This window comes from Panthera uncia (genome assembly GCF_023721935.1).
Source record: "Panthera uncia isolate 11264 chromosome B2 unlocalized genomic scaffold, Puncia_PCG_1.0 HiC_scaffold_24, whole genome shotgun sequence".
NCBI lineage: Eukaryota > Metazoa > Chordata > Mammalia > Carnivora > Felidae > Panthera > Panthera uncia.
The window spans coordinates 48,166,511-48,192,827 of NW_026057580.1; the positions used below are offsets into that span (position 1 = coordinate 48,166,511).

Sequence of the window (26,317 nt, forward strand, 5' to 3'; positions counted from 1 at the left end):
GGAATCAATACCATCATTTTATAAGTTAATTAACCTGCCAAGAGTAAGTCAGTCACACAAATGGAAGGACTACAATTTTAATCCCTTCCAGTTTTACCATGTTATCTCACAGCTTTGAAATTATGAACTCATTTGGTGAAGCTGTAAACCTTATATTACATCACCAACAGCTACTTACTCTTTAAATATTTATTAAACATCTTCTGTTTTAGGCACTTTGTTGGTGCTAGGGAAATAGTGAATCAAACATGCTGTCTTCATGAAGCTTATAGAGAAAGCATACACCAAAACAAGTAAAACAACTAATTCCCTAAGAATAATTAATTAGCTAATGAAATAATTATTAACTCTTGCAAGTGTTATGATGGAAGCAAACAAGGGTCTGAGACAGAGAGCAACTGGAAGACACACTTTTCAAACTATAGGTTGTCGGTTGGGAATCAATCCCAAGCAGGACTTTCTGAAAAATGCAGTATAGAAAAGAATGCACACACTTTATAAGGTAAGTATTGTTTTGTGAAACTCTGATCTTGCACAATAAAATCATTTCCTTTAGGCACAGGGAATAATCTACGCAATGGTAATGGAAAGGCCTTGCTTTGTTAGAAAAACAAACTGTGTGGCTAGAATCCTATAGAAAGGAAGAATAGAGTGGTATGAACTGAGGTTGGAAAGAAAGATGTTATGATTCCGGTAGAGTTTAAGCAACACAGTTTTAATTAGGTAAGTGATGTGATTTGATTTACATTTGAGAAGTCACTTTTCTTGGTATAAGGAGGATGGATTTGAGGGACAGCAAGTGTGGAAACAGACCTATCAGAATGTTGTTGTAAGTAGCTTGATTTGGGAAGGGAAGGACAATAGGGATATAAGAGTGGGTGGATTCAAGATATTATTTTGAAGGCAGAGTCCAAAGGACTTGCAGAAGTGAGGCTGTAAGAGGCATACTCTAAATTTCAGTCATATGCAAATCTTGTAGTTCCAAGAATATACCATACTCTCCATGTGTCTGTTGTCTACACACATGATGTTCTTGGAATTTCCTACCACTCTCCAAGTTCTCACCCTATTGACTTGGTACACTCCTACCCATCCTCCTTTCAGGACTGAGCCCCAACATTACTTTTCCACAAAGCATTCCCAGACATTTGGAAGCTGTCTTCTCCATATTCCCTTAGCACTTCACACATGCTTTTAATACACTGGTTACAGACTACAATTAGCTGTTATACATGTGTTTCACCAAATTAGTCTGGAGCCATGCCAGGGCAGAAATCATATTCTATGCACTTTCAGCCTTGGGAATGATGATAGTGCTTAGAAAAATGTAGATTCATTAATCAAAATTTGCTGAATGAACGTGCCATTTCCTGTAATACATTCCTTCATTCCTAAACTGTCAAAGGACCCTCATTCATAAAGATATGTATTGCACATATTTTTATTTAATCCTTCAGATCATCCTTCAATGACTCCATATTTGGAGTCCATAATAAACTCCATATATTAGTTTATGCTGCCATACGAATCTATGAGATTCTGTTTAATGATCAGATTGTGCTTCTTGTCTTCATAAAAGAACTACCACAGTATATAGTAAAGGGCTGATTTTGAAATTAGATCTCTGTTCAAAAACCAACTCTTCAATTTATTAACTATGTGGACTGGCTATGGGTAGGTTTTTAATCTCTCTGTATCTGTTTGTTGAACTGTATATGGTTAATACTTCTATGTCATAGGGTCATCATGGGGCTTGAATGTGAACACAAAGTAATTAGCACAAATACACATTCAATACGTATCAGTTTCTGCTTCTCCAACTTGCCTTCTTTACAAGGAAGAATACAGCCTTTGCAAAACTAAACACAAAAGGTTTCTGGTCATGGCACTACTGTGACCACTGAGAACGGAAATCATCTTACAGCCCCACCCCCCTCCACCCGCCCCCAAACACAACTTGGCCACTGAGGTCCAAAACTACCTACCCTGAATATAGGCTACTGTCTACATTAGAATGACTTTATTCTTTGTCTTCATTAGCATAACTTTTTACTATTCTAGGAGACTCTTGCCCAAATAGCTTGATTATTCATTACAGGAACTTCTTGAAAAAAACGATCAATTCTTCAGGAGAAAGCACCAATAGTTTATGCCCTAAGACTCCTTGCACTCCTTTCCTTCTATCAATCTTAAAATTGTTAAATCAGTGTCCAATCCTAATCAAGCATCTATCTCCTCCACTCCTTTGCCCTCTCACCCTCTGCCACTGAAAGACCAGCCTTAAACCATACTTCAAATTCTCAAGAAAAATCTGGTGCTGCTTTCCTTCCCAGGCACTAACAAAAACTCTGCTGAGGTGTTCTTTCTTATCCCAGTAAGTCATAAACTCAGATTTGTCCTATCAGAAGGATAGGTGGTGTCTGAGAAACCAGCATTGGACAGGGCAGTACATTTACAAGTATGAAGGCAAGGCAAAGGAATTTTCCCACAAAAGTCCAGAAATACTATAAAAATGAACTAAGGGAAATTACGTATCAGGCAAAATACGTCCACTATTACGTCCATTAATAAAAAGGAAATTGATTTGTCAAGACAATAGGAAGTTGCGTTGCAAAATTTCCAAACGGGACGATGAGTTTTAAAAATTATTTTTGATGAAATTTAATGAACTGTTTTATTCCTTATTACAGAGCTGTTCACATATAGGACTCCGAATCAAAAACAGCACCTCACGTTATCTTTGGAGTTACCAAAAGTAATGCTAGGACAAGCGGCCAAAGTGACTGTAAGACAAATGATCAGTTTTTAAATTAGATCCTTTCGAATAAAAATTCAGATGCATTATCCATTTCACTAAGTGTAAGCAACACTAATTTCTAAAAGGTCTAATCACGGCCCAGTGACTTTCCACTCGGGTAAAGCATACAAGGCTGTGGGGTAGAATGGAGTGAGGGAAGCAATTTGTGCTTTCCAAGGTTTACTTTTCACCCTGAGAAACCTATTTGGGCTGCATGGCCGACCCTGAACCGGGTTGGCCTCCGCAACTCGAGCAGTTCCAGAGAGGAAAGAGAAGACGGCAGAAACGGGGTATCCGTGGAATCCACCCTCTCTCTGAGGGATGACCCGCAGCGGTGAAGGGGCTGCGGGGTGGGGGTTCCGCTAGGGCCCTCCTTCTACCAATATTCGGGTCCGTACCTGACAGGCGATGGACCTGCGGAAGCCACACGCCATGGCCACCTCCAAGAAGCACGCCCCAGCTGCCTGGCCCGGATCCTCGCCCCTCCCTTCTCTGAACGCCCCGCCTACGCGCGCCGGAAGCCCGCCCTGGAGGATTCTGCCAGCCAATCAAGAAGCCGCGTGGCCGGCCACTAACCTCTGCCCTGCCGCCGCGAGGGAGCGCGGGAAATCCCGAGTGCTGCTGGAATCCCGCGGGCCGGTGGGACCATGGCCACTTCTTCGGTGTCCAAGGTACGTGGGGAGGGCGGGGGCGGCGGACGCCCACTAGACACAGCGGTCGCTGCATTCCCATTTGAAGAAGGCATACAGCAGAGGTTACGTAGGCTTCGATGTACCGGCTGGAGCGGAGGGAGTGGCAGGCTGAGCTGAGGCGTCCCTGCTCCAAGTGCAGTTGAGGTCAACTTTGCTTGGGCAGCGAAAACACCGATCTGCCTTAGTATTGTGGCTGGGAGGATTTTGTAAGCTTTGGTTTGTGGAGGTCGAATTCCCCGAGGATGTGCCCCAGTCTTCTTTACTTTTTTTCTTTCTCAGAAATATTTGTTATGCGCCAAGCACTCCGTTAGGTACCGAGATAGAGTGTAAACAAAATAGACTCAATGCCTTCACTCAGGAAAAATATTAAACACAGATAAACTGATGATAACAAATTGTGATAAGTTAGCAAATTGCCCAGGGTCAGAGAAGGCCTTTTGGAGAAAGTGACATTTTAGCTGAGCCCTGAAAAATAAGTAGAAGTTAGGCAAAGGATTGGGGGCAGGGAGACTTAACAGCAAAGAGAATGACATGTTCTTTGGCCCAGAAGATAGAAATAAAGTGATCTATTTAAGGAATGGAAAAATCATTATAATCAGGAGGTAGCGTTATGAAAAATGAGAATAAAAAAGTAGTGTAGGTGTGTATGTGTGTCAGAGGAGATCATATAGACCTTGTATGGGCTGCCTCAATGGTCAGGGATTGCAAGAAAACATGATAATGTGGTTGGTAAGAAGATAAACCCTAGAGTTCCATTGTCTAATATAATAGCCAGTAGCCACAATAGCCAGTGGTTATTTCAGTTTTAATTAGAATACAGTAAAATTAAATAAAATTAGAAATACATTTCTTCAGTCTCACTAGCTACATTTCAAGTGTTCAGTAACCACATGTGGTGGTGACTCCCATTTTAGTGCAGAGACATGATATTTCTCCTTCCTTACTAAAAATCCTGTTGTACAGCACTGTTCTATACCCAAGTAAAGTAAGACCTTTAGTAATGAGTTCACCCAGAAGCCCCTGAAGTTAAGCTGTGATAAAGTCGAGAATGTAGGTGAAAACACTGCAAATACATTTCTCCCTATGTTAAAACAGTAGATTAGAAGGCTTTACCATGGGTCTTATTTTTAATTTTGATTAAAATGAAGCTAGAATTATGAGAAGGAGTGCCTTTAGAGACTATATCAAAGGGGAACTTTAAGCCCTTAACTTCAGAGCTTAAGTTTACAGAAGATTGACTGTGATGCCTGGTGCAAATGGCAGTAGAGCTTTAACTGTGCTAGTGTAATCAGGGTGCTGGAGTGCAAGACCAGCTGGCTCTAGGGGTCTCAAACAGACCACGTTCTGGCACTCGCTGCTGACAAAACCAAAGTCAGAGAAACGAGTGGGAGTGAAACAAGGAAATTTATCTCAGTGAAGCCAACAGTGAGAAGACAGACTAGAGTCTCAAAGACTGTGTCCAAAGTGCTAAAAATGCTTTCCAGGTTTATATAAGGAAAATGTGGGACAAAGGTCAGTGGGTTCGCACAGGTGGGCGGTAAAGATCAGATTGATAGATGTCTTGGAATCAATCGTGGATGGAGTCTTGCTGGCTCAGGCCAGTCCTTACTGCTTAAGGTGTTAGTTTTGATTCCCATTAAGGGATGTTGTGCCCACAGGATGTTTTGCCGGAGTTAAGAGATGAGCTGGAAAGAAGCACTTAATCAATTAGAATGTTTGAGGTCAAAATGGAGGTATTTGAAGTTCTCTTACACTAGTATTTTTTATTAGGATTGGTACTGTTTTTGTTATGCCCTGGTTATATATTTCCATAGGTTTTGCATGGTTTGCCCCCTAATCCTTTACATTGCATAAACCTCTTATTTTTGTATATCTTGCAGAATTGTGAGTTTTTTTTTCTTTTTCAGGAAAGCATTTACGGCATTATTACAGAAATGCTTGTATTGAGATGATTATGAAAGGGACTTTGCATAAATAAGAATCTTAAGGACTATTTTAGGAGCTCGTGTAACTGCTAGCTTTTTTTTTTTTTTAAACCTATGTAAACTTCTCTTTCCTTGTTACATTTTCTACCTGTTAGCTCTCCTTCTAGATGACTTCTGTCTCAAATACCATCACTTACTTGTTCAGCAGTTCAAAGCCGTTAACCATATTACTACCGCTGCCATACATTAAGATCCATTCCAGGCACTTGTCATATCTCACTCCTTCATAGTTCCTTTTCTTTTATTGAATTGCAGTTGGATGTAGAAAGGAGGCAATGACAAGGTTGTTGTGGTACTACATGATTTTTATAAATATGTGTATTTCAGTAGTTTCAGATATAAGAGTGTTAAGCACAGTTCTTGGAGCACCTGGCTGCCCCAGTCGGTTAAGTGGTCCGACTTAGGCTCAGGTCATGATCTCACGGTTCGAATCGAACCCCACATCGGTCTATGTGCTGACAGCTCAGAGCCTGGAGCCTGCTTTGGATTCTGTGTCTCCCTCTCTCTGTGCACCTCCCCCGCTCACACTCTGTTTCTCTCAAAAATAAATACACATTAAAAAAATTTTTTTAAATAGAATTAAAAAAAGGCACTGTTCTTATTTTGGATCCTGTAACCCAAATGGCCACTTTATATTTGCACAGCTCTCTTTAGCACTATCCTGAGAGGATTTTTTCTAGGTGTATTTTTTTAATCTTGTCTTTCATTTTCCATAAAAATGGCAGTCTTTTTTTTCTTAAGTTTATTTTGTTTGAGAGAGTGCAAGTATGAGTGGGGGGTGGGCAGGAAGAGAAAGAATTCCAAGCTAGATCCCAGGAACCATGAGATCATGACCTAGTCAAAATCAGGAGCAGAATGCTCAACCAACTAAGCCACTCAGGCACCACAAAAATGGCTGTCTTCCAGAAGCTCTTACATGGTGCGTGGCTTTAAGATTGGTAGAATAAATGCAGAACCAGTAGCTTGGGGGCTGTATATCACTAGTCAAGTAATAACATGATACTAAATGTAACTAGGAAATTACAAGGAAAATTACTTGGCCAGCATTCATTCCATATATTGATTGCCTAATGTATATGCTAACACTACCCTAGATACTGAGGAAACAATTATGAGTTAAATGCAGTCTATGCTCTGAAGCCATTCAATAACTACTTGGTGAGACAGAACCATAAATATGATACACAGTGAAAGGGATTTAAAACAAAGCAAAATAAAGGCATTCAAGTATTCTGAGCTCTTAGGGAAAGGAATAATTCTAACTAGAGAACTAGGGAAGTTTTCCCAGAGCAGATGAATAAGAGTTTTATCAGATGAAGAAAGATGTATACGGTGAAACAATAGCCAAAATTTTCTATTTCCTGTCAAGGTTATGGATCCTTGAAATTTAATTAAATAATAAATATTTCTTCTGAAATGAGACAGCGTCACTATTTTTTACCTTAATTTTAATGTATGCTATTAATGTTCTCTAAGTTTTATAAAAATGGAAACTTTTTGGGTTTAAATTTCATCAGCTTTCATTTTGTCTCTTAGATCAGGCTTCTAAGAGCAAAATCAAAGATGAGCATCCTATGGGAAGGAGGAGAAAGAAATGGATAGTCCCTTTGTTTTTCAAGAATTTTCCTGTTCTAATTCAGATAGAAGAGAGATGATTTCTTAGTACTTTAAAGAAATACTTTTTTAAAATTCTGCTTATCCACAAAATACTTGGTTAATCAGATTTATCTGCTCCTTGGCTACTTTGACTTTATACTTTTTTTTCTTTTTTACTTTTTTTTTAATAGGGTTGTTTTGTGTTTAAGCCAAACTTCAAGAAGAGAAAGATCTCTGTGCCAGTAGGTAAGATGTCTTAATATTGAATTGGCTAGTTTTCCTCCCCTAAGTTTTGAACTAACCTAACCCTGATTGAATTTAGTAGTTTTCTTGTCTTAAGTTTGACTTTACTTACCTTCCTGACGTAGCAGTTATAGTCAAAGGGATAAGGTACCTCCCAGGGTTTCAATCTAAAAGGGACTCCAATACACTTGAAGTCCAATAGACAATGGACTTCAAAGGCAAATTGGAAAGTAAATTTCCTTCAAAGGATATGTCCCCATTCTTCAAAAGAGATTGTCTTAGGGGAGCCTGGCTGACTCAGACAATAGAGTATGCAACTCTTGATCTCTGAGTAGTGCGTTCAAATCCCACATTGGGCACAGAGCTTACTTTAAAAAAAAAAAGTTACCTATCTATTTATCTATATATAATTATAAAATAAAATAAAAGAGACTAACGCAGATGGATTTAAAAAAAAGAGAGATTGTCTTAAAAATCTCAGTGATTTCCTGGGGTACGTTAGGGGAAATTGAATGCAAAAGAGCCAGAAATACTTTTTGGACTGATGGAAATGTTTTCTAGATTGAGGGAGCAGTTATATGAGTGTATACTTTTATTAGGACATACTAGACTGTTAAAATGGGCATGTTTTATTATTGTAAATTATTCCTCAATAAAATTCAGATTAAAAAAATACTATCTTTCTTAATTTATCTCCAGATATCTGTGTGGTGATCATGTTAGGAAGAATTGACTTTTTCAAACAAACCATGATATTAATGTCAGAAAGTGTTTATCGTACTGGTTTTCAATTGTGGCTGCAGATTGGAATCACCCAGGGAACTTAAAAAAAAAATTGTTTCAAGGTTTTTTTGGATATAATTGTAGATTCCTGTGCAGTTGCAAGAAAGTATAGAGAATTTCCTTGTGCCCTTTACCCAGTAAATCTCCAGTGGTAACATTTTGGGTAACTGGTAAAATATCATAACCAGGAAACTTAACATTGGTATAATCCATTGATTTTACTTAGATTTCAACTTGGGAAACTTTTTAAAGATACTAATGCCCAGACCCCATCTCAGACCAATTGAATCAGAATCTCTGGGAATGTTACCTAGGTATTGATATATATTTTTTAAAGCTCCTCACAAGCTAATTATTTATACTCAGTCTTCAGTACTGTAAAGATTAATTCTGATGGAAAAATTATGTGTAATTAAGCATATTTGTGTACTCGTTTTGAATTAAAAAAGGAAAAACAACTGTACCACTGTTTGACTAAGAAAATAAATAACTTGTATTTATTGAAAAGGATTTTTCTAAGTCATCACATGATGCAAACCTTAGGGTGTTAGTTACTCCTTTAGTTTGAGACAAGCTAGGTACTCTTACCTGTGCTCAAGGAGCAAATAATAAAATAATAGTCCATATTGAGGGGGACAGAGGGTAGGTATGACTTATAATAAGAACCTAGTTTCTCATTAACAGAATAAACAGTGATCTCAAGTTCTATACCCTCTTAAACTTAGTGTCAAAGGAACATGAAACTGCCGTATTCCTTGTCCCACCCCCAAAATAAAAAGTGACAGTGATAGACTTGGAAATAGTGAACAAACAAAAGCTACATTATAATTTTTTTTAATTTGTAAGTGGTTGACTTAATGAACACATTGCCTTAATATTGGAGATTGCTAAACTCGAAATAGTTCATTTTCAGAGAAAATTCAAGTTGTTTCCCATTATCTATGAAGAAAATAGAAGATAAAATGACATCTGATAACATCAGCAATGTCATTATAACAAAATTGCTAGCATTTATTGAGTTTTTATTATATGCTAGATTTTTCTAGGCCCTATATGTGTTACTTTCAATTCTCTCAGCAAACTATGAGAAATGTATTATGATTATCTCCATGAAAATATATGAGGATACTTAGACATAGAAAGAACTTTCTCAGTGATAGTGCTAGTAAATGGCAGAGCTGAGATTTGAACCTAAGCTGTCTGATTCCTGAGCCCCTGGTCTAACCATTGCTTGGTACTGCCTCTCATATGAAGTGAATTTTTGCTTAGAACTTTTTCTGTTGAATTTCAGCTATAATTAAGATTTAAAGTTTTTAGTATTAGTAAACCTAATATATATAATTGTATAATTAAACTTTGCTTAGTTTTTTTTTTTCATTCTACTGATCTGAAACCAATAGATAGTATTTCGATATGAGAATCTTAAAGGAATTGACCCTGATTATAAGACAGATGGTGCAGGAATGAGGAAAACATATCTAGATTTTAGCACTTGCCTTCACTGGCTTCAATTCTTGAAACAGATTGCCTGAAGAAGTAGGAAGATGCCCTACATTTTGTCCCCCATCTGTCCACTGACTTGAAGACACTTGGATGTGTACCTAAGAGAGGACTGGTAACTCTTCCTCTCCTCTGTATTCTGTGGATGACTGTGTATCCTAGAAAACGACAGGGCAAGAAGGAGAGAGAAAGGGGCTCCTGGGTGGCTCAGTCGGTTAAGCGGCCGACTTCGGCTCAGGTCATGATCTCACTGTCCGTGAGTTCGAGCCCCGCATCGGGCTCTGTGCTGACAGCTCAGAGCCTGGAGCCTGTTTCAGATTCTGTGTCTCCCTCTCTCTGACCCTCCCCCGTTCATGCTCTGTCTCTCTCTGTCTCAAAAATAAATAAACGTTAAAAAAAAAAAAAATTAAAAAAAAAAAAAAAGAGAGAAAGGGAGAGAGAGGGACTGAAACCTGTGGGGGCACTGACACTGACACTGTGGAAGTTCACACTGAAGTAGAGCATTGTGCGTAGGAGCAGGTGGGAACCTGTCAACAGTAATAGTTTACATTCTTTAGGTCTTCTCAATGCTGATTTATTTTTTACCTTCCTGTTCTATAAATGACTGAGAGAAATAACAGGTTAAATTGTCCTGCTGCTGCTGTTTCCCAATTTCTAACTGTTTTTGTAAGTATTTCGATGCCATGTTATTCAGCACATAAAAAATTATTGTCTTGATTTGCCACTTTAACATTTTATATGGATTTACTCATTATCAAAGTAAAATGACTTCTGTTCTAAGGCTACCCTGTTGTTCTGCTTTGTCTCTTAGTAATAGTGTATTTCCTTGCCTTATCTTGTTTGCATTTTTATACTATAACCTTGTCTATCATTTTACCATGTAATGACTTCAGTATATTCTAAAGACTTTTGATAAATTCAAAAAATATTTGCTAAGAACTCTGAGTGAGCTATGAACAGAAGGAAAGTTCCTTAACATAAAAGAGAATCTCTATCCCAAACTACCAGAACTTGATGGTAGAATGCTAGTGGCATCTCAGTAAAGTCAGGAACAAAATATGTATTTTCACATTATTATTGAATACTATAAAAGTTCTAGTTGTTACAATAAAGTACTAACAGTAAACAACAAGAAATATGAAGGAAAGTAGAAAACTACAAAGAATGTAAAATAATTTGTTCAAAGGAAGATTTCTGTAGTGTTTTGGATGTGAATTTTTTAACAACTTCATATCATTTCTTCCCAAATCAATCTCCAGATTTTATTTAATCAAACCACAATGTCATTTTAGTTATTTTTGAGCAATAGCAAAGTTTATTTGAAAGAATGGGTTAAAATATTTTGAAGAAGAATGATAATGTTTGGTGGTGGTAGGAGGAAGACCTGGAGTAATACTCCATGGAGTAATACTCCATATGTGAGCGTGCTGCAAAGCTCCAGTCATTAAAACAGTTCAGTACAGCTGTGGGAATAAACGTGGATTCAGTAGAACAAAAGAAAAAGTTAAAATATAGTTACAAGTGCATTTGTAAGTATTTAGATAATAAAGCCATCTCAAATTAGTGGGAAAAAGGATAGATTATTTAATAAGTGAACATTTTCAAACTGAAGGTTAAAATCCAAGTGCGAGTCATGAAATCAACTTAGTCATAATGGTTTTAAAAAATAGAATAGAAAAGAAAACATTCACTGTCACATGACAAGAATTGTTTTGTGGGTCTTTTGTTTTTGTTTCTGTTAAATGTGTGTTGGATTATGATATAAAATTTATTTATTTATTATGACATTTATTGTTAAATTGGTTTCATACAACACCCAGTGCTCATCCCAACAGGTGCCCTCCTCAGTACCCATCACCCACCCTCCCCTCCCTCCTACCCCCCATCAACCCTCAGATTGTTCTCAGTTTTTAAGAGTCTTATGATTTGGCTCCCTCCCTCTCTAAATTTTTTTTTTCCTTCCCCTCTCCCATGGTCTTCTGTTAAGTTTCTCAGGATCCACAGAAGAGTGAAAACATATGGTATCTGTCTTTCTCTGTATGACTTATTTCACTTAGCATCACACTCTCCAGTTTCATCCATGTTGCTACAAAAGGCCATATATCATTCTTTCTCATTGCCACGTAGTATTCCATTGTGTATATAAACCACAATTTCTTTATCCATTCATTTAGGCTCTTTCCATAATTTGTCTATTGTTGAAAGTGCTGCTATAAACATTGGGGTACAAGTGCCCCTATGCATCAGCATTCCTGTATCCCTTGGGTAAATTCCTAGCAGTGCTATTGCTGGGTCATAGGGTAGATCTATTTTTAATTTTTGAGGAACCTCCACACTGTTTTCCAGAGCAGCTGCACCAGTTTGCATTCCCACCAACAGTGCAACAGAGTTCCCATTTCTCCACATCCTCGCCAGCATCTATAGTCTCCTGATTTGTTCATTTTAGCCACTCTGACTGGCGTGAGGTGGTATCTGAGTGGTTTTGATTTGTATTTCCCTGATAAGGAGTGACATTGAGCATCTTTTCATTGTGAAGGAAATTTAAGAAGATATAAAGAAATGGAAAAACATTCCATGCTCATGGATTGGAAGAATAAATATTGTTAAAATGTCAATACTGCCCAAAGCTAGCTACACATTCAATGCAATCCCCATCAAAATTGCACCAGCATTCTTCTCGAAGCTAGAACAAGCAGTCCTAAAATTTGTATGGAACCACAAAAGACCCCGAATAGCCAAAGTAATTTTGAAGAAGAAGACCAAAGCGGGAGGCATCAGAATCCCAGACTTTAGTCTCTATTACAAAGCTGTAATCATCAAGACAGCATGGTATTGGCACAAAAACAGACACATAGACCAATGGAATAGAGAACTCCAGAATTGGACCCACAAAAGTATGGCCAACTCATCTTGGACAAAGCAGGGAAGAATATCCAATGGAAAAAAGACAGTCTCTTTAACAAATGGTGCTGGGAGAACTGGACAGCAACATGCAGAAGAATGAAATTAGACTGCTTTCTTACACCATTCACAAAAATAAACTCAAAATGGATAAAGGACCTGAATGTGAGACAGGAAACCATCAAAACCCTAGAGGAGAAAGCAGGAAAAAACCTCCCTGACCTCAGCCGCAGCAATTTCTTATTTGCCACATCTCCAAAGGCAAGGGAATTAAAAGCAAAAATGAACTCTTGGGACCTCATGAAGATAAAAAGCTTCTGCACTGCAAAGGAAACAACCAACAAAATTAAAAGGCAACCAACGGAATGGGAAAAGATATTTGCAAATGACATATCGGACAAAGGGCTAGTATCCAAAATCTATAAAGAACTCACCAAACTCCACACCCTAGAAACAAATAATCCAGTGAAGAAATGGGCAGAAAACATGAATAGACACTTCTCTAAAGAAGACATCCAGATGGCCAACAGGCATATGATAAAATGTATTCCTTAATGTGGCTCATAGTTTAAAAAAGCACTGGTATTTTGATAAATGGTGTTTTGATAAATGGCTAACCATTTGGAGGAAAACGTTCAAAAAGCATATAAAGTAATACAGACAGACTAAGTAAAAGGCTGGGCTAAACTATGTCAATTGAATAAAAGAATAAGAATCATAGTATTTTTTTTTTTTAATTTTTTTTATTTTTGGGACAGAGAGAGACAGAGCATGAACGGGGGAGGGGCAGAGAGAGAGGGAAACACAGAATCGGAAACAGGCTCCAGGCTCCGAGCCATCAGCCCAGAGCCTGACGCGGGGCTCGAACTCACGGACCGCGAGATCGTGACCTGGCTGAAGTCGGACGCTTAACCGACTGCGCCACCCAGGCGCCCCAAGAATCATAGTATTAAGAGTCATTTTACAAAGGAGAGTTCAAGGCAAATATACGAAGCAAAGCATACAAGGCTGTAGAATAAGAGAAAATAGTAAAAAATATATTAATATTAAATCAAACCAAATCCATTAAATACTGTTAGCAATTCAAAGGTGATAGAAATACAATCTAAAAGTAAAATATACTTTTAATCTTATAGATACACTTACTATAGTAAAAATATGAGATAAATAAAATTAAATATAAAGGATATTGAATGTCACCTATCTCCAAATACATATATTTTTGATACAGATTAAAAAATTCAGCCCCATCCCCTACTGTGTGACTTCCCTCTTTAAATGTTTATTTTTGAGAGAGAGAGCAGGGGAGGGTCAGAGATGGAGAGAGAGAGAATCTCAAGCAGGCTCCATACCTTCAACACAGAGCCTGATGTGGGATTCAACCCCACGAACCATGAGATCATGACCTGAGCCTAAATCAAGAGTCAGATGCTCAACCAACTGAGGCACTCAGGTACCCCTGCACACAGATTTTCTAACTTTTATTATATAAAAAAGAAACTGACCTATTTCTTTCTGTGTTTTTAGAGGACTATTTTAATAAAGGGAAAAATGAGTCTGAGGACAGTAAGCTTCGATTCGAAACTTATCAGTTGATATGGCAGCAGATGAAATCTGAAACTGAGGTGAATACTTTTTTTAATAACTTATATTTCTCTATTACCGTAAATCTCGTATTTGTTGCTTCCCATCTTCCTTTCCACCAGTTTTCAAGAGTATTGATGAAACGTAGGTAATATTAGTTTAGCATAAGCTGTATATTCTAAAAAAACACTCCTGTTCCAAATATTAAGCATGGCTTCAGGTACTGGAACATACATTTAAATTTTTTTTTTTTTTTAACATTTATTTATTATTGAGAGACACAGAATGTGATCAGGGGAGGGGCAGACAGAGAGGGAGACACAGAATCCCAAGCAGGTTCCAGGCTCTGAGCTGTCAGCACAGAGCCCTACGCTGGGCTGGAACTCACAAACTGTGAGGTCATGACCCGAGCCAAAGTCGGTCACCCAACCAACTGAGTCACCCAGGCACTCCTGGAACATACATTTATAATGATAGCTGCCAAGGCAAGGGGCTCTACATATGCTCACAGCTTTTAAATGGTGGCACTCTTTAAATTAATCCATTCAGTTATAGAATTAAGGAATCAAGCTATTTTTAAAATACTTTATTCCCTCATTCCTCATATCCAATTTCTTCTGTGTTCTTTATATTCTAGCCCTAAAAAATGTCTGTACTTTAGCAGATTTGTAGTTCTAGGGCCAACATCTTGAGCGGACTTGTTTTATTTGAGCAACACAGTGTTTTTGTTTGTTTGTTTGTTTGTTTTAAATGGGAGGGTTATGCACTCTGTTTATTACTGCTTCCTACCACTCTTTATTGCTTTCACCTAGGGCTTTGCTTATTCATGTATTCCCTTGAAAGACCCTTGAAGGAATTTGAGTTTGTGGTTTCTAGCGTAGGCCTTCATTTCTTAACCTGAATTGTGATGATCCTCCTAACTGATGTCTCTGCCTCTGATGTCAGACCCCTCAGGTCTGTCATTAGTCCCTGTAGCACCATTGGCCAAATTAGGAAAGTCTTGCCTTCAGGCAGATACAGTGCCAGGCTGCAGGGGTTTTCCAGCCTCACTGCCAGTACAGCTTCTCCCATCTGTTCACAGTGCTGTCAGATTAACCCTTTCAACCTTGATTTAATCACATCTCTGCTTCATGTCCCTTCAGTGGTTCTCCTCAGGGGATAAAACCCAAATCTTTTAACATCAAATGTAATTTTATTGGTCTAGCCCCTTGTTTATTTGTCCAGGCTCATCCCCTACCACTTCTCATGTTCTTGATGCTTAGCTGTGTGTGTGGTTCCCTGGATACTTGGTGCTTGCTTGCTTCCCTGCTCCCTCTACTCCCCATTCGTTCTGATTTTCTTCTCCCTATAGTCGCCTCCCCCATCACCTGCTTTAATGCTTTGGCTCACATCCTCAGCTTAAGTTGGATGGTCCTACTCTTTATTCTGTATTATCATAGCACTTTACACAATGTTTTTAAATTGTAAGTGTTCTTAATTTTTTTCACTGTTTTAGGATAAAGACTACCTTTCCTTTGTAAGGTGGTTAGTAAATGTTTGTTGAATGAATAAATTTGATTCTTTAATGAGGGAATCCAAAATACTAATGAGTGGAGATTTAAGGAAAAAATATTTTTTATTTCATCCATCTAATAATTTTATACATAATCTTTCGCGTTCATGATGATTTTCTTTCCCAGACTTGGAAAGATGCATCACATTACTACTGATAATAATTCATAAAGTTTTGTGTTTTCTTTGTAGCAACTACAAGAAGAATTAAATAAAAACCTATTCAATAGTCTAATTGAATTTCTGCAACAGTCTTATTCTGGATTCCATAAGAATTCAAGAGACTGGGGCTGTCAAATAAAACTCAGAGAAATTCCAACTGCTGCTCTTATTCTAGGTATGTATGGGTGTAGGTTTGTTTTTTTAGTTAGTGGTTTTGTTGAGAATAGTAGAGACTAACTTCTCTTGATCAACCTGTTTTGTCTCTTTCATTTATAAAATTAAACTAATTATACTGTTCTACATACTTTCAAAACCAATAAAAGTTCCTTATAGTGATTGTACAACTTTAAATTAAAAGAAATTGATCCGGGATTAGCTAGTACCCTCCTCAACTTTCTGTCAGAAAAATGAAGGAGAAATATATTTGTGTTACTCTTCCTTAGTTATTTTATGAGAATATATGAGATCTGAATTCGGTAATAAAGAAACCACCAGTGGGTTAGTAGATTAGATTTGTGTGCTTTTTTTTAAATCGTTATCTTCAGTGGAATTATCTATGACCCTAGTTTTATTTCCCTGTGCTTAGTTTATCAATCTTAGATTATTTCATAATACTGTATGAAGTTTATAAGGGGGTTTGGATGAATTATATATAAATTTTTTTTAAGCTGCAGATTGTAAATTTCTTAGGTACTTAAATATCCATCATTAAAATCCCATTTTAACCAAATATCTGGCTGCAGGATAATGGAAAATTTCTTTGGAATATTAGCAAATTTCCTTATTTCTTTTGGAAAGAAAGTGGGTTTATTTGGATTTCAAATGTACTCTTCATTGCACTTGCAATTTGTTATTTATTCAAGGTTTGTTAAACTAGTGGGCACTGAGATAAGAACTTAGTTGTATTATTTAATACTGATTTTTTTTATTTTTTTTTTATTAAAAAAAAATTTTTTTTTTTAACATTTATTTATTTTTGAGACAGAGAGAGACAGAGCATGAACGGGGGAGGGTCAGAGAGAGAGGGAGACACAGAATCTGAAACAGGCTCCAGGCCCTGAGCAGTCAGCACAGAGCCCGATGTGGGGCTCAAACTCACATACCGCGAGATCGTGACCGGAGCCGAAGTCGGACGCCTAACCGACTGAGCCATCAAGGCGCCCCAATACTGATTTTTTTTAAAAAAAATCATTAGAGAGAGAGAGAACAAATGGGTGGAGGAGGGGCAGAGAGAGAGAGAGAGAGAGAGAGGGAGAGAGAATCTCAAGCAGGCTCCAAGCTGAGCTGTCTGTGCTCAGCCCAGCTCAGGGCTTGACCCCACAACTGAGATCCTGACCTGAGCTGAAATCAAGAGTTGGATGCTCAACCGACTGAGCCACCCAGGTGCCCTAATACTGCCTTTAATCCTGTTCATTATCTAAATCTCATTACTGATGTTCAGGGCAGTACTTAGCAAAATTTAATGTACTTACAAATAACCTCCAAGGGATCTTAATAAATGCAGGCTTTCATTAATAGGTCTGAGGCAGTGCCTAAAACTCTACATTTGTAACAGGCCTCCTGCTGATGCCCATACTGCTGATCCCAGAACCACTCTGAGTAACGACACAGGGAATGATTTTTATAATACTGTGAACAGCTTTTCAGTGCAGCCTGCACTTAATTTCAAAACCCTTTTCATTCATGGATGAGAAACTGAGACCCAGTGATGGCCTGATTATACTGTTTGGTGCTTTGTTTCTCTACTACTAGGTTACAACAATTGGAAGTGGAGTGGGGAAAATGTAATCAAGAGGGATGGCTTGATAGATTGTTGAGAGAGCACTGTTTAAATCCCTTCTCTGCCTACTGCCAAAAGGAGAAAAGAAGCTAATGGAAATCTTATATTTCAAAGTCAGTAGTCTGAGAACATTTTTTCAGTTAAAGACATTGTTGATTTTCTTGTTTCCGATATACAGTCCATTGTTGTAAACAACATAATGTTAAGTAGCTTATAAAGTCAATCAGTGAAAGACAAGATAAACTGGTGTTTTGCTAAACTCCCAAATTTGTTCAGAGATACAGTATCACAATCATAGACCATAATGCATGTGAGGAATATCATTTTGATACTGTAAAAAAAAAAATGTAGTCAAAGAATGTTTAGGCACAGTTGCACATTTTCTATTTTCAAAAAGATGTATGTCTGTTTAAAAGTAGCCTGCCAGGGCACTTGTGTGGCTTAGTTGGTTAAGTGTTCGACTCTTGATTTTGGCTCAGGTTATGATCTCGTGGTTCATGAGATTGAGCCCTGCGTCAGGCTCTGTGGGGAGCATGGAGCCTGCTTGAGATTCTCTCTCTCTCTTTCTGCCTCTCCCCTGATCTCTCTCTCTATCTCTCTCAAAATAAATAAGCCTTTAAAAAAATTTTATTCGTTTATTTTGAGAGACTGAGAGAGCTCATGCAAGTGCACAAAGCAGGATCAGAGAGAGAATCCCAAAAAGGCTCAGTGCTGTCACTGTAGAGCCCTACTTGGGGCTTGAATCATGAATCATTACATCATGACCTGAGTCGAAACCAAGAGTTGGATGCTTAACTGACTGAGCCACCCAGTCTTCCCATAAATAAAGGAAAAACATAGCCTGCCAACATTTTTATTTATTGGCTTGCCTAGAAAAAATTTTTTTGTTTATTGGTGGCCTAGATTCTGAACCTTTTGTTTTTCTTCCAGCCAGTTGAAGTTTTATAGTAGCAATTATCAAGCAGTTTCAAGATAGCTGCTGTTGCCACCTGCCTAAGTGCCAAAGCACTTTCTAGAAATCTCAGATTGTGACGTAAGGGAAAGTGTCAGTCAGTAGAATTTTTTCCAGTGTGATAGGGAAATTCCACTCAACTCTGATAACTGCATGCACAGCACTAAACTCTGACTTGTGGAAATGAGAACTAGAGGCTTAGTAAATACCTAAAGTACCTGAAGTTTTGTTTTTAGCCTCTTCCCTCAGAAATCAGCTTAGTGTGTATTTTACTATTGTATTTACTACAACAGTCATTAATAGGATTAGTGATTGGATTCTCCTCACTTGTTAAGTCAGGATCACAGTAAGCCCGGAATCTGTAGCCCTTATTTTTGAATGAGTATTTTAAAGAGTACTTTATGAATTTGACAAAGTAATAAAATTACTCCTAACATGTTTTCATGGGTTAACTACACATTCTCAGTAATGTTTTTTAAAGAGAGATTATGCTAAATACCCTTTCTGACAAGTATTTTGTGTGCTTCCAGATATCTATTGTTAATGGAGATCTCTTCATTTATGCAGGATATTGTCTTGGTTTCTGTTATTAATCATGGGGTTTTTTTTGTTACTCATATTTTAAAAAATATTTTTATTCAGTAATTCACTAGACATGTTAAGTAGCTTTGTTGTTAAATTATTTATAGTACAAATGATGGCGTAATACTGATGTATTATCCCATAGGTGTGAATGTAACTGATCATGATTTAACATTCAGAAGTCTAACAGAAGCCCTTCAGAATAATGTCACTCCATATGTAGTCTCATTGCAAGCTAAAGATTGTCCAGGTACAGTATAAATGCCCTAATAACCTTGGTGAGATGTTACAGATCTCTTCTGACCTTCTTTCTCCCCCCCCCCCCCCCGCCCCCCCCCCACCCTTGTTGATCCCTTTTTATTTGTGGAAAGAGCATGGCACAACATTTGGGCAAGGTGAGGTTTATTGCCTATCATGGTAATGTTGACTGTTGTAGGACTCATTGCCACCTTTTGCTTCCTTTATTCCAGCCCCCCCCCCCCCCCCCCACCGTATCAGCTTCACTGCCAGTAATAGTTTAGATATTTTATGAGATGTGTTCCCTAACCCGGTAAAAGTCTAATAAGTTGGAAGGTTTGGGACAGGGAGCTAGAATTAAGGATTGGGGAGCTCTTATTTATCCCAACAGAGAATAGACTGTGTAGGCTCATATTTCAGCCTCCAATCATCTTATTGTCCTGCTCTGAAAGATTAGCATGGTAAAAAATGTCCATTGCCAGAGCTAATCTATATGAAACCATTAAATCATAAAGGATATGGACACTAATAGAGTAAAATGGAATGAGATTTGAATTTACGTAAGGGCTTTATGTGCTTATATTACTTTCATAATCATAAACTGATTGGAACTGATTAAGTCAAAGCCCTTAGGACATCTTTTAAAATGACTATAAGGAAGATTTGTAATCAGTAAAATAACTTATGTAAGTAACACTTTTGATCGTTTTTAGAGGCCTTAAAAATTTTTTGCTGTCTAGTGTAACTTAAATATATAGTGTCCTCATAAGATTTATAGTTTTTGTGTTTACACATTTACTTAGGTAACATTTTTAGTATAGGTTGTATACATAAACTTTGGCTTAGTGTTAGTCTGAATTACTGAAATTTAAATATTAAAGAGAAGATACTAATGAACATTAATAGTTAATATGTTAAATGTTACATTAATGTTAAGTGTACAAGAATACATTCTACCCAAATGTAATATACTGATTAAGAAGTTTCAGTTGTTTCATATTTGTTTTAAAGGGAGATAAGCTTTCTTACCTTTTATATTCTGCAGATATGAAACATTTTTTGCAAAAGCTGGTCTCAAAGTTGATGAACTGCTGTGTAGATGAGGAATCCAAAGAGGAAAGTATTCAGGTCACCCAGAAAAAGACATTTTGTTCAATGGATTCTCTTTCCAGCTGGTATATGAGTGTCACACAGGTAAATGTAAACTGACAAGTTTTGGGGGGGGGGATTTGCATATGATTGAAGAGGCTTAGAATTGTATTAAACGTAATACTATTCTAATAAGAATATGCTTATGCACACTAGCTGTTAAGTAATGGTAGCTACTTACTTTTCCTAAGGCTATTAGAATTTTAAAGTATTCTTTTATCAGTATGCAGTCTAATTCCTGGTAAGTATTTAGGTTCTCATTTTACAAGGCCATTTTATTTGTGGGAGAATATCCTCTAGTGACAAAAACAGCATCAGGAATTGGTTCTGTGGCAGATTCTATCTCTGTGACAATGGCTATGACTTTAATATATTATCTCTTAGGTTCCTCAGTATTTGCTTTTGTGCGGTTGAACCATGCTGCCAGTTCCCAGTGTCAACTTAGTCCAATGAGAAATAGTCATTTTTTTAAAAAATCTAATTTGTTCCACATTTACAATTCTTGGGGAATAAATGGTCTATAAGTAAAGTACATTCAACAGTAAACATTAACTAAAAAGAAGTTCCATTCTGCCATCACAGTCTCTGGTGAGAATGAACAACCTAGGTGATTCATGGATAACTGTACCATAAAACCACAGCTTTAGTTTATGATGCTGTGTAGCCAGATAGTATGGGAAAAAATACTGTGGTAACTTTTACTGATAAAATGTATTTGCTGAAGTCGACCGTAAGTGAAGTTTAATTTTGCTTTATATAGGAATTAAATTGGGTCTCATGCATATCATAATATCTTAATTTGATCCACAATTTTAAATTTTCTAGAAATCAGATGCTACATACAGTTTATGTCAGATATCTTTAAAAGATTGGGATTGGACCAGATGATATTAAAGGTGCTTTTCAACTTGAAATTTAACAGTAGCAGACCAGCAAGTAGTGTTGTTTATTGTGCTTTTCAATTAAAAATACTAGTTCTCACCTTAAAGCAAAGCAACATATAACATTCTATTAACAGAAAAAATAATTTATAGAAAATGTTCTCCCCATGTTTTTTTGTCATTTTCTCAGCAAAAAAATATAAATATTTCATATGAGTTATAGATTTTACTGAACCTTTTTCTTGGTTATTATTCCCATGTCAGACACAAAAAGATTCTGCTAATAACTGTTGGAATGAGTTTCTCTTTATTATGTGGGAGAAATAAAAGAAAAAGCATTACTGTAAAATGTAAAGGGAGATATATCATTGTAGTGTTGTAGCATTGTTTGAATGGTAAGGCTTACTTTTAACTCCTTTTTACATGACTTTAAAGAAGACAGATCCAAAACTGCCAAGGAAAAAGAGGACTTCGTCTAGCCAATGGCAGTCTCCTCCTGTTGTGCTTATCTTAAAGGATTTGGAAAGCTTCACCACAAAAGTACTCCAGGACTTCATAATTATCAGCAGGTAGATGATATATCACCTGGCTTTTACATAAAATTCTTTTTATTAAGGAAACATGTAACTTTTAACTTGAAGAGCAACCTTTTCCAGAGAAAATGAATGGCAGTTTAATCTTCATTTTAATACCAACTGGATAGAAACCAGAATGATTTCAAATTCCTTATAATTAAATGTTCAAAGAGCTCCTATCAGATTTTCATTTGCTTTTTGATCCAAGAATGAGATCAAAAGACTAAAGTTAGCCACCTTTTAATTAGTATGAAAAGGCAATGTAAAATGTAGTTTCTCTCACCAAGGTCGTCTGTCTCTTGCCCATTAAATCGATAAATTACTCCAGCTTGAGATGTTTGTCAGGTCTTATTTTCTGATACCTATCCACCATTAGAAGCTCTGAGTTACATATAGCTCTTCTGAGCAAGTATGTTTTCTAAATAACATTATCTTATATAATTTTTATAATGAGAAACTATTTTCATGATCTCATTGGATTTTCAGGGCATTCCTGTGAAATTCAGAATTGAACTAACTAACCCTATTTAAAATCCAGTGACATGTATTTGCCGTGGTGCATTTTTAGGATATAATTTATTTTGGCTTTTTCTGTATGTTAACTTAATAGGTATGGCTAAATTTACCTAAAGCTATATGTTGTCTTAGAATTACTATTTTGATAGTGTCTTTTTTTTCCACCATAGAAACTAAGATTTCTAGATTCTAAGAATTTTCTTAATGCTAAAACTGAACTGCTTAACATGCTTGAAAGTTGCACACTAAGAATATTGACAAAAGAGCTGTACTTTTTTGGAGCTTTAGACTTGTGACTCCTGTTGCCATCTAAAGTGAGGAAGAACTTAGAGCAGTAACAGAGCCAGGCACTCCACTCCTATGAAGGTAGAACTGCATAGCTAGAATACTGACAAGCAATAGCCAGTAGGAGGGAGCAAACAAAATCATCAGCCATGGCACAAAGTGTTCAGACCCACAGTAGCTCTCAAAGATAGTGCTGTTTTACTCTGTGGGAGTCATTTGTGTTCATACTAGTAATACTAGGAATAAATCATGTCCAATAAGTTTGAGTTAATGCAAGGAAAGTATGTAACATTTTTAAATGGTGTCCATTAAAAATATGTCTTACATATGTGTAAGTAAAGTTTCCTGTTTCTTAGCTATTATGTATAGCTGGGTGACATAGTGTTAGAAATGTGCATAAATAGAATAAGTTACCTTGAAAAATGTGAGCTTCATGTCACTGAACTCTTAAAGCATAGACTGTTTAACTGTCTAACTGTTAGGAAGACTATAGAGCTCAAACTTTGGATGAGAGGTGAAATTGAATATCTAACTCTTCTAACACTTGAGATTGTATAACCTTAGAGAGAGGCACTTGATCTCTCTGGACCTCTGTATTCTTATTTATAAAATGAGAGATCTTTTAGTAGATTGATTTCAGAGCTAGAATGTCTGGGAAAAAACCATCTATATTACTTTAACAGGGGAAAATAAGTGACCTAGAAAATTTTAGTATTTAGAATGATACTCTTCATCAGTGTCTTATACAGTAGACATTCAGATAAAGATGGTCTTAATTTGAAATTTGATGTATTGAAATATATTTGCTAAAAAAAGAAAAATCCCAATTTTGTATTTTCCTTTGAAAACCAGTCAACATCTACATGAATTTCCACTAATACTCATTTTTGGAATTGCTACGTCTCCTATTATCATCCATCGGTTGCTTCCTCATGCAGTATCATCTCTGTTGTGCATAGAACTTTTCCAGTCTCTGTCCTGCAAGGAGCACCTGACTACGGTACTTGATAAGGTAAAAAGAAAAAATTGTATCAGCTAAATAGGATGAAAAGAAGACAGCCAAGAATAGATGATAAATGTAAACATTAGTGATAAATTTTTGAATCTCTCAGAGTATGATATTGAACATATTTCTTCACATTTTTTTATATTTAATGATTTTTATAGGGCATAACATTGCCTCTTCAGATAAAATAAAAGCTTTGTAGAAAGAATGATTCTATTTTTCTGTATCTACCTACCTACCTACCTATCAATCAGTCATTACTCAATGGAAAATTTTAGGTTTTTAATAAATTTTAATAAAATTTAATGATTTCCTAAAAACAGCAACCATGTTTTTACTCCTACATTTTATTTAAAGTAATTTGAGGGGCGTCTGGGTGGCTCAGTCCGTTAAGCATACTACTTCGGCTCAGGTCATGATATCGCAGTCTATGAGTTTGAGCCCCACGCTAGCCTCTGTGCTGACCTCTCAGAACCTGGAGCCTGCTTTGGATTCTGTGTCTCCCTCTCTCTCTGCCCCTCCCCTGCTCAAGCTCTGGGTGTCTGTCTGTCTCTCTTAAAGGTAAACAGTAAAAAAAAAAAAATTAAAATAATTTGATATTTTAGTGGACCCTTTCCTGTCATTGCTGCTCTTGGCAGAAGATAAATACTAACATTTCCTCAGACCTTAGCTCTATGTTTCAATTAGTTTTAGTTCTGTTTCTACCTAAATTATTATTGACCTTCCACAAATTGTTGCCAGACTCAACTCTTTCAAGGTGTGCTTTATATTGCTTGTGTAAGGTAAATTATGAAAAACTTCCATTTATTTACTGACCACTTATACATTTTTTTCCCCATGAAGATGGTATCCGTTTGTTTATGGATACTTTGAGGAAAATTTTTATAGCTGCCGTATTTAAAATTGCTCGATTGTGATCAAATGCAGGTGGCCTTTTATAACTACATTTCAGTTTTAAAAACCTAGTATGACTTTTCGTTTTCAGATATAAAATCTTCACTTTAGGCCATTGAAAATTAGCTGAGTAATACAAATGCAGCTATTTTGTAACAGATAACATCTGTTAATTTGGGGTTTTTCATTCAACAGTGCATAATGTGTTATTCCTCATTAATGTGTGTAAGTTAGGGATGAAAAAGAAATCTTATAATAGGAATTACCAAAGCCTATAGCTTCTTCAGTGGCTTCTGGCGGAGAAGACGGATTGTATAGTTAATAGATGGTATTTTTTTAAATTAGTAATTGAATGGAAGATGATGGACATCTTTGATTCTGAAGATGTAGTATGAATAGCTTCTTTTGGTTATGATTCTTATGTAAATTAATTTAAAGTTTTAGTTGATATTTGACCTAAAAATAACCTACCTACTTTTATAGCTTTCATGGTTACTGTGTCATAGTATCATTCTTTGCCTCATGATTTATACTTGATATTTATGAAGAGTAAAGACTAATAAGGAGTGTGTCCTATTCCCCTTTTATGTCTTTCAGCTACTTCTTACAACTCAGTTTCCCTTTAAACTAAGTGAAAAAGTGCTACAGATTTTGACCAACATCTTTTTGTATCATGATTTCTCAATTCAAAACTTTATAAAAGGACTTCAGGTAAGAAGACACTAATGGGTGTGAAAGTTCATAAGCTGATTCTAAGTAATTTGCATATTATTTGAAACTATTTAGTGTGATAAGACATTTTAAATGGCAAACTCTAAAATAAGTAAATTCAAGTGTCACCTGGGTGGCTCAGTTGGTTAAGTAACCGACTTCGGCTCAGCTCATGATCTCGCAGTTTGTGAGTTTGAGCCCCGCATCGGGCTCTGTGCTGACAGCTCAGAGTCTGGAGCCTGCTTCAGATTCTGTGTCTCCCCCTCTCTTTACGCCTCCCCTGCTCACGCTCTGTGTCTCTCTGTCTCTCAATAATAAATAAATGTTAAAGAAAAAAAAATCTTAAATAAGTAAATTCAAGTTATGTTATTCTAGGCTCTACCATTTCTTAGTTACCTGCAGCAAAACATAGAGAATATATTAATTCAGATGTCAAAAATGGATAAAGACATCCCACACACCCCCTGCATTCCAATGATTCTTAACTATATAGGGGTAGGGAGGAAGGGACTCTTATTTATTTATTTTTTTAATATATTTATTTTGAGGGAGAGAGAGCATGAGCAGGGAGGGACAGAGAAGGAGAGGGAGAGAGAGAATCCAGAGTAGGCTCCACACCGTCAAGGCAGAGCCCATTGACACTGGGCTCAATCTCAGGAACTATGAGATCATGACTTGAGCCAGGTTTAACCAACTGAGCCACCCAGGTGCCCCTAGGGACTTTGTTTGTTTGTTTGTTGTGAGATTCTTGATTTCTTCCTAAAAAATACTATATATGAGGGATCAGCAATTTTCTGTAAAGGATCAGATATTAAATATTTTTGGCTGTGAATGCTACATCTCTGTTGCATATTCTTTTTCTTCTTTTTAAATAACCAGTTAAAGATATAAAAAACATTTGTAGTTCCTGGGCCATGTAAAAATAGTCTGTGGGCCATAGTTTGTTGTCCCTTGC

General features: G+C 36.8%; 2 protein-coding genes across 5 annotated transcripts in view; one reads left to right on the forward strand and one right to left on the reverse strand.

The window, feature by feature from the left end:
• Nucleotides 1-3,293, reverse strand: part of RARS2 (arginyl-tRNA synthetase 2, mitochondrial) — a 63,641-nt gene extending 60,348 nt beyond the window's left edge. Inside the window, exon 1 of one of the 2 annotated variants that reach the window (XM_049653992.1) lies at nucleotides 3,196-3,293. In XM_049653992.1, coding sequence (XP_049509949.1) covers nucleotides 3,196-3,231 — 36 coding nt within the window. In that variant the 5' untranslated portion in view covers nucleotides 3,232-3,293. The remainder of the gene's footprint in view (nucleotides 1-3,195) is intronic. The other variant, XM_049653991.1, reaches the window with a different exon arrangement.
• Nucleotides 3,294-3,392: 99 nt separating this feature from the next.
• Nucleotides 3,393-26,317, forward strand: part of ORC3 (origin recognition complex subunit 3) — a 62,315-nt gene continuing 39,390 nt past the window's right edge. For all 3 annotated transcript variants that reach the window (XM_049653994.1, XM_049653995.1, XM_049653996.1), the window contains exons 1-9: nucleotides 3,393-3,468; nucleotides 7,262-7,316; nucleotides 14,025-14,122; nucleotides 15,825-15,969; nucleotides 19,254-19,358; nucleotides 20,391-20,539; nucleotides 21,811-21,944; nucleotides 23,604-23,763; nucleotides 25,249-25,362. In XM_049653994.1, the coding sequence (XP_049509951.1) occupies nucleotides 3,445-3,468; nucleotides 7,262-7,316; nucleotides 14,025-14,122; nucleotides 15,825-15,969; nucleotides 19,254-19,358; nucleotides 20,391-20,539; nucleotides 21,811-21,944; nucleotides 23,604-23,763; nucleotides 25,249-25,362 (984 nt within the window). In that variant the 5' untranslated portion in view covers nucleotides 3,393-3,444. The remainder of the gene's footprint in view (nucleotides 3,469-7,261; nucleotides 7,317-14,024; nucleotides 14,123-15,824; nucleotides 15,970-19,253; nucleotides 19,359-20,390; nucleotides 20,540-21,810; nucleotides 21,945-23,603; nucleotides 23,764-25,248; nucleotides 25,363-26,317) is intronic.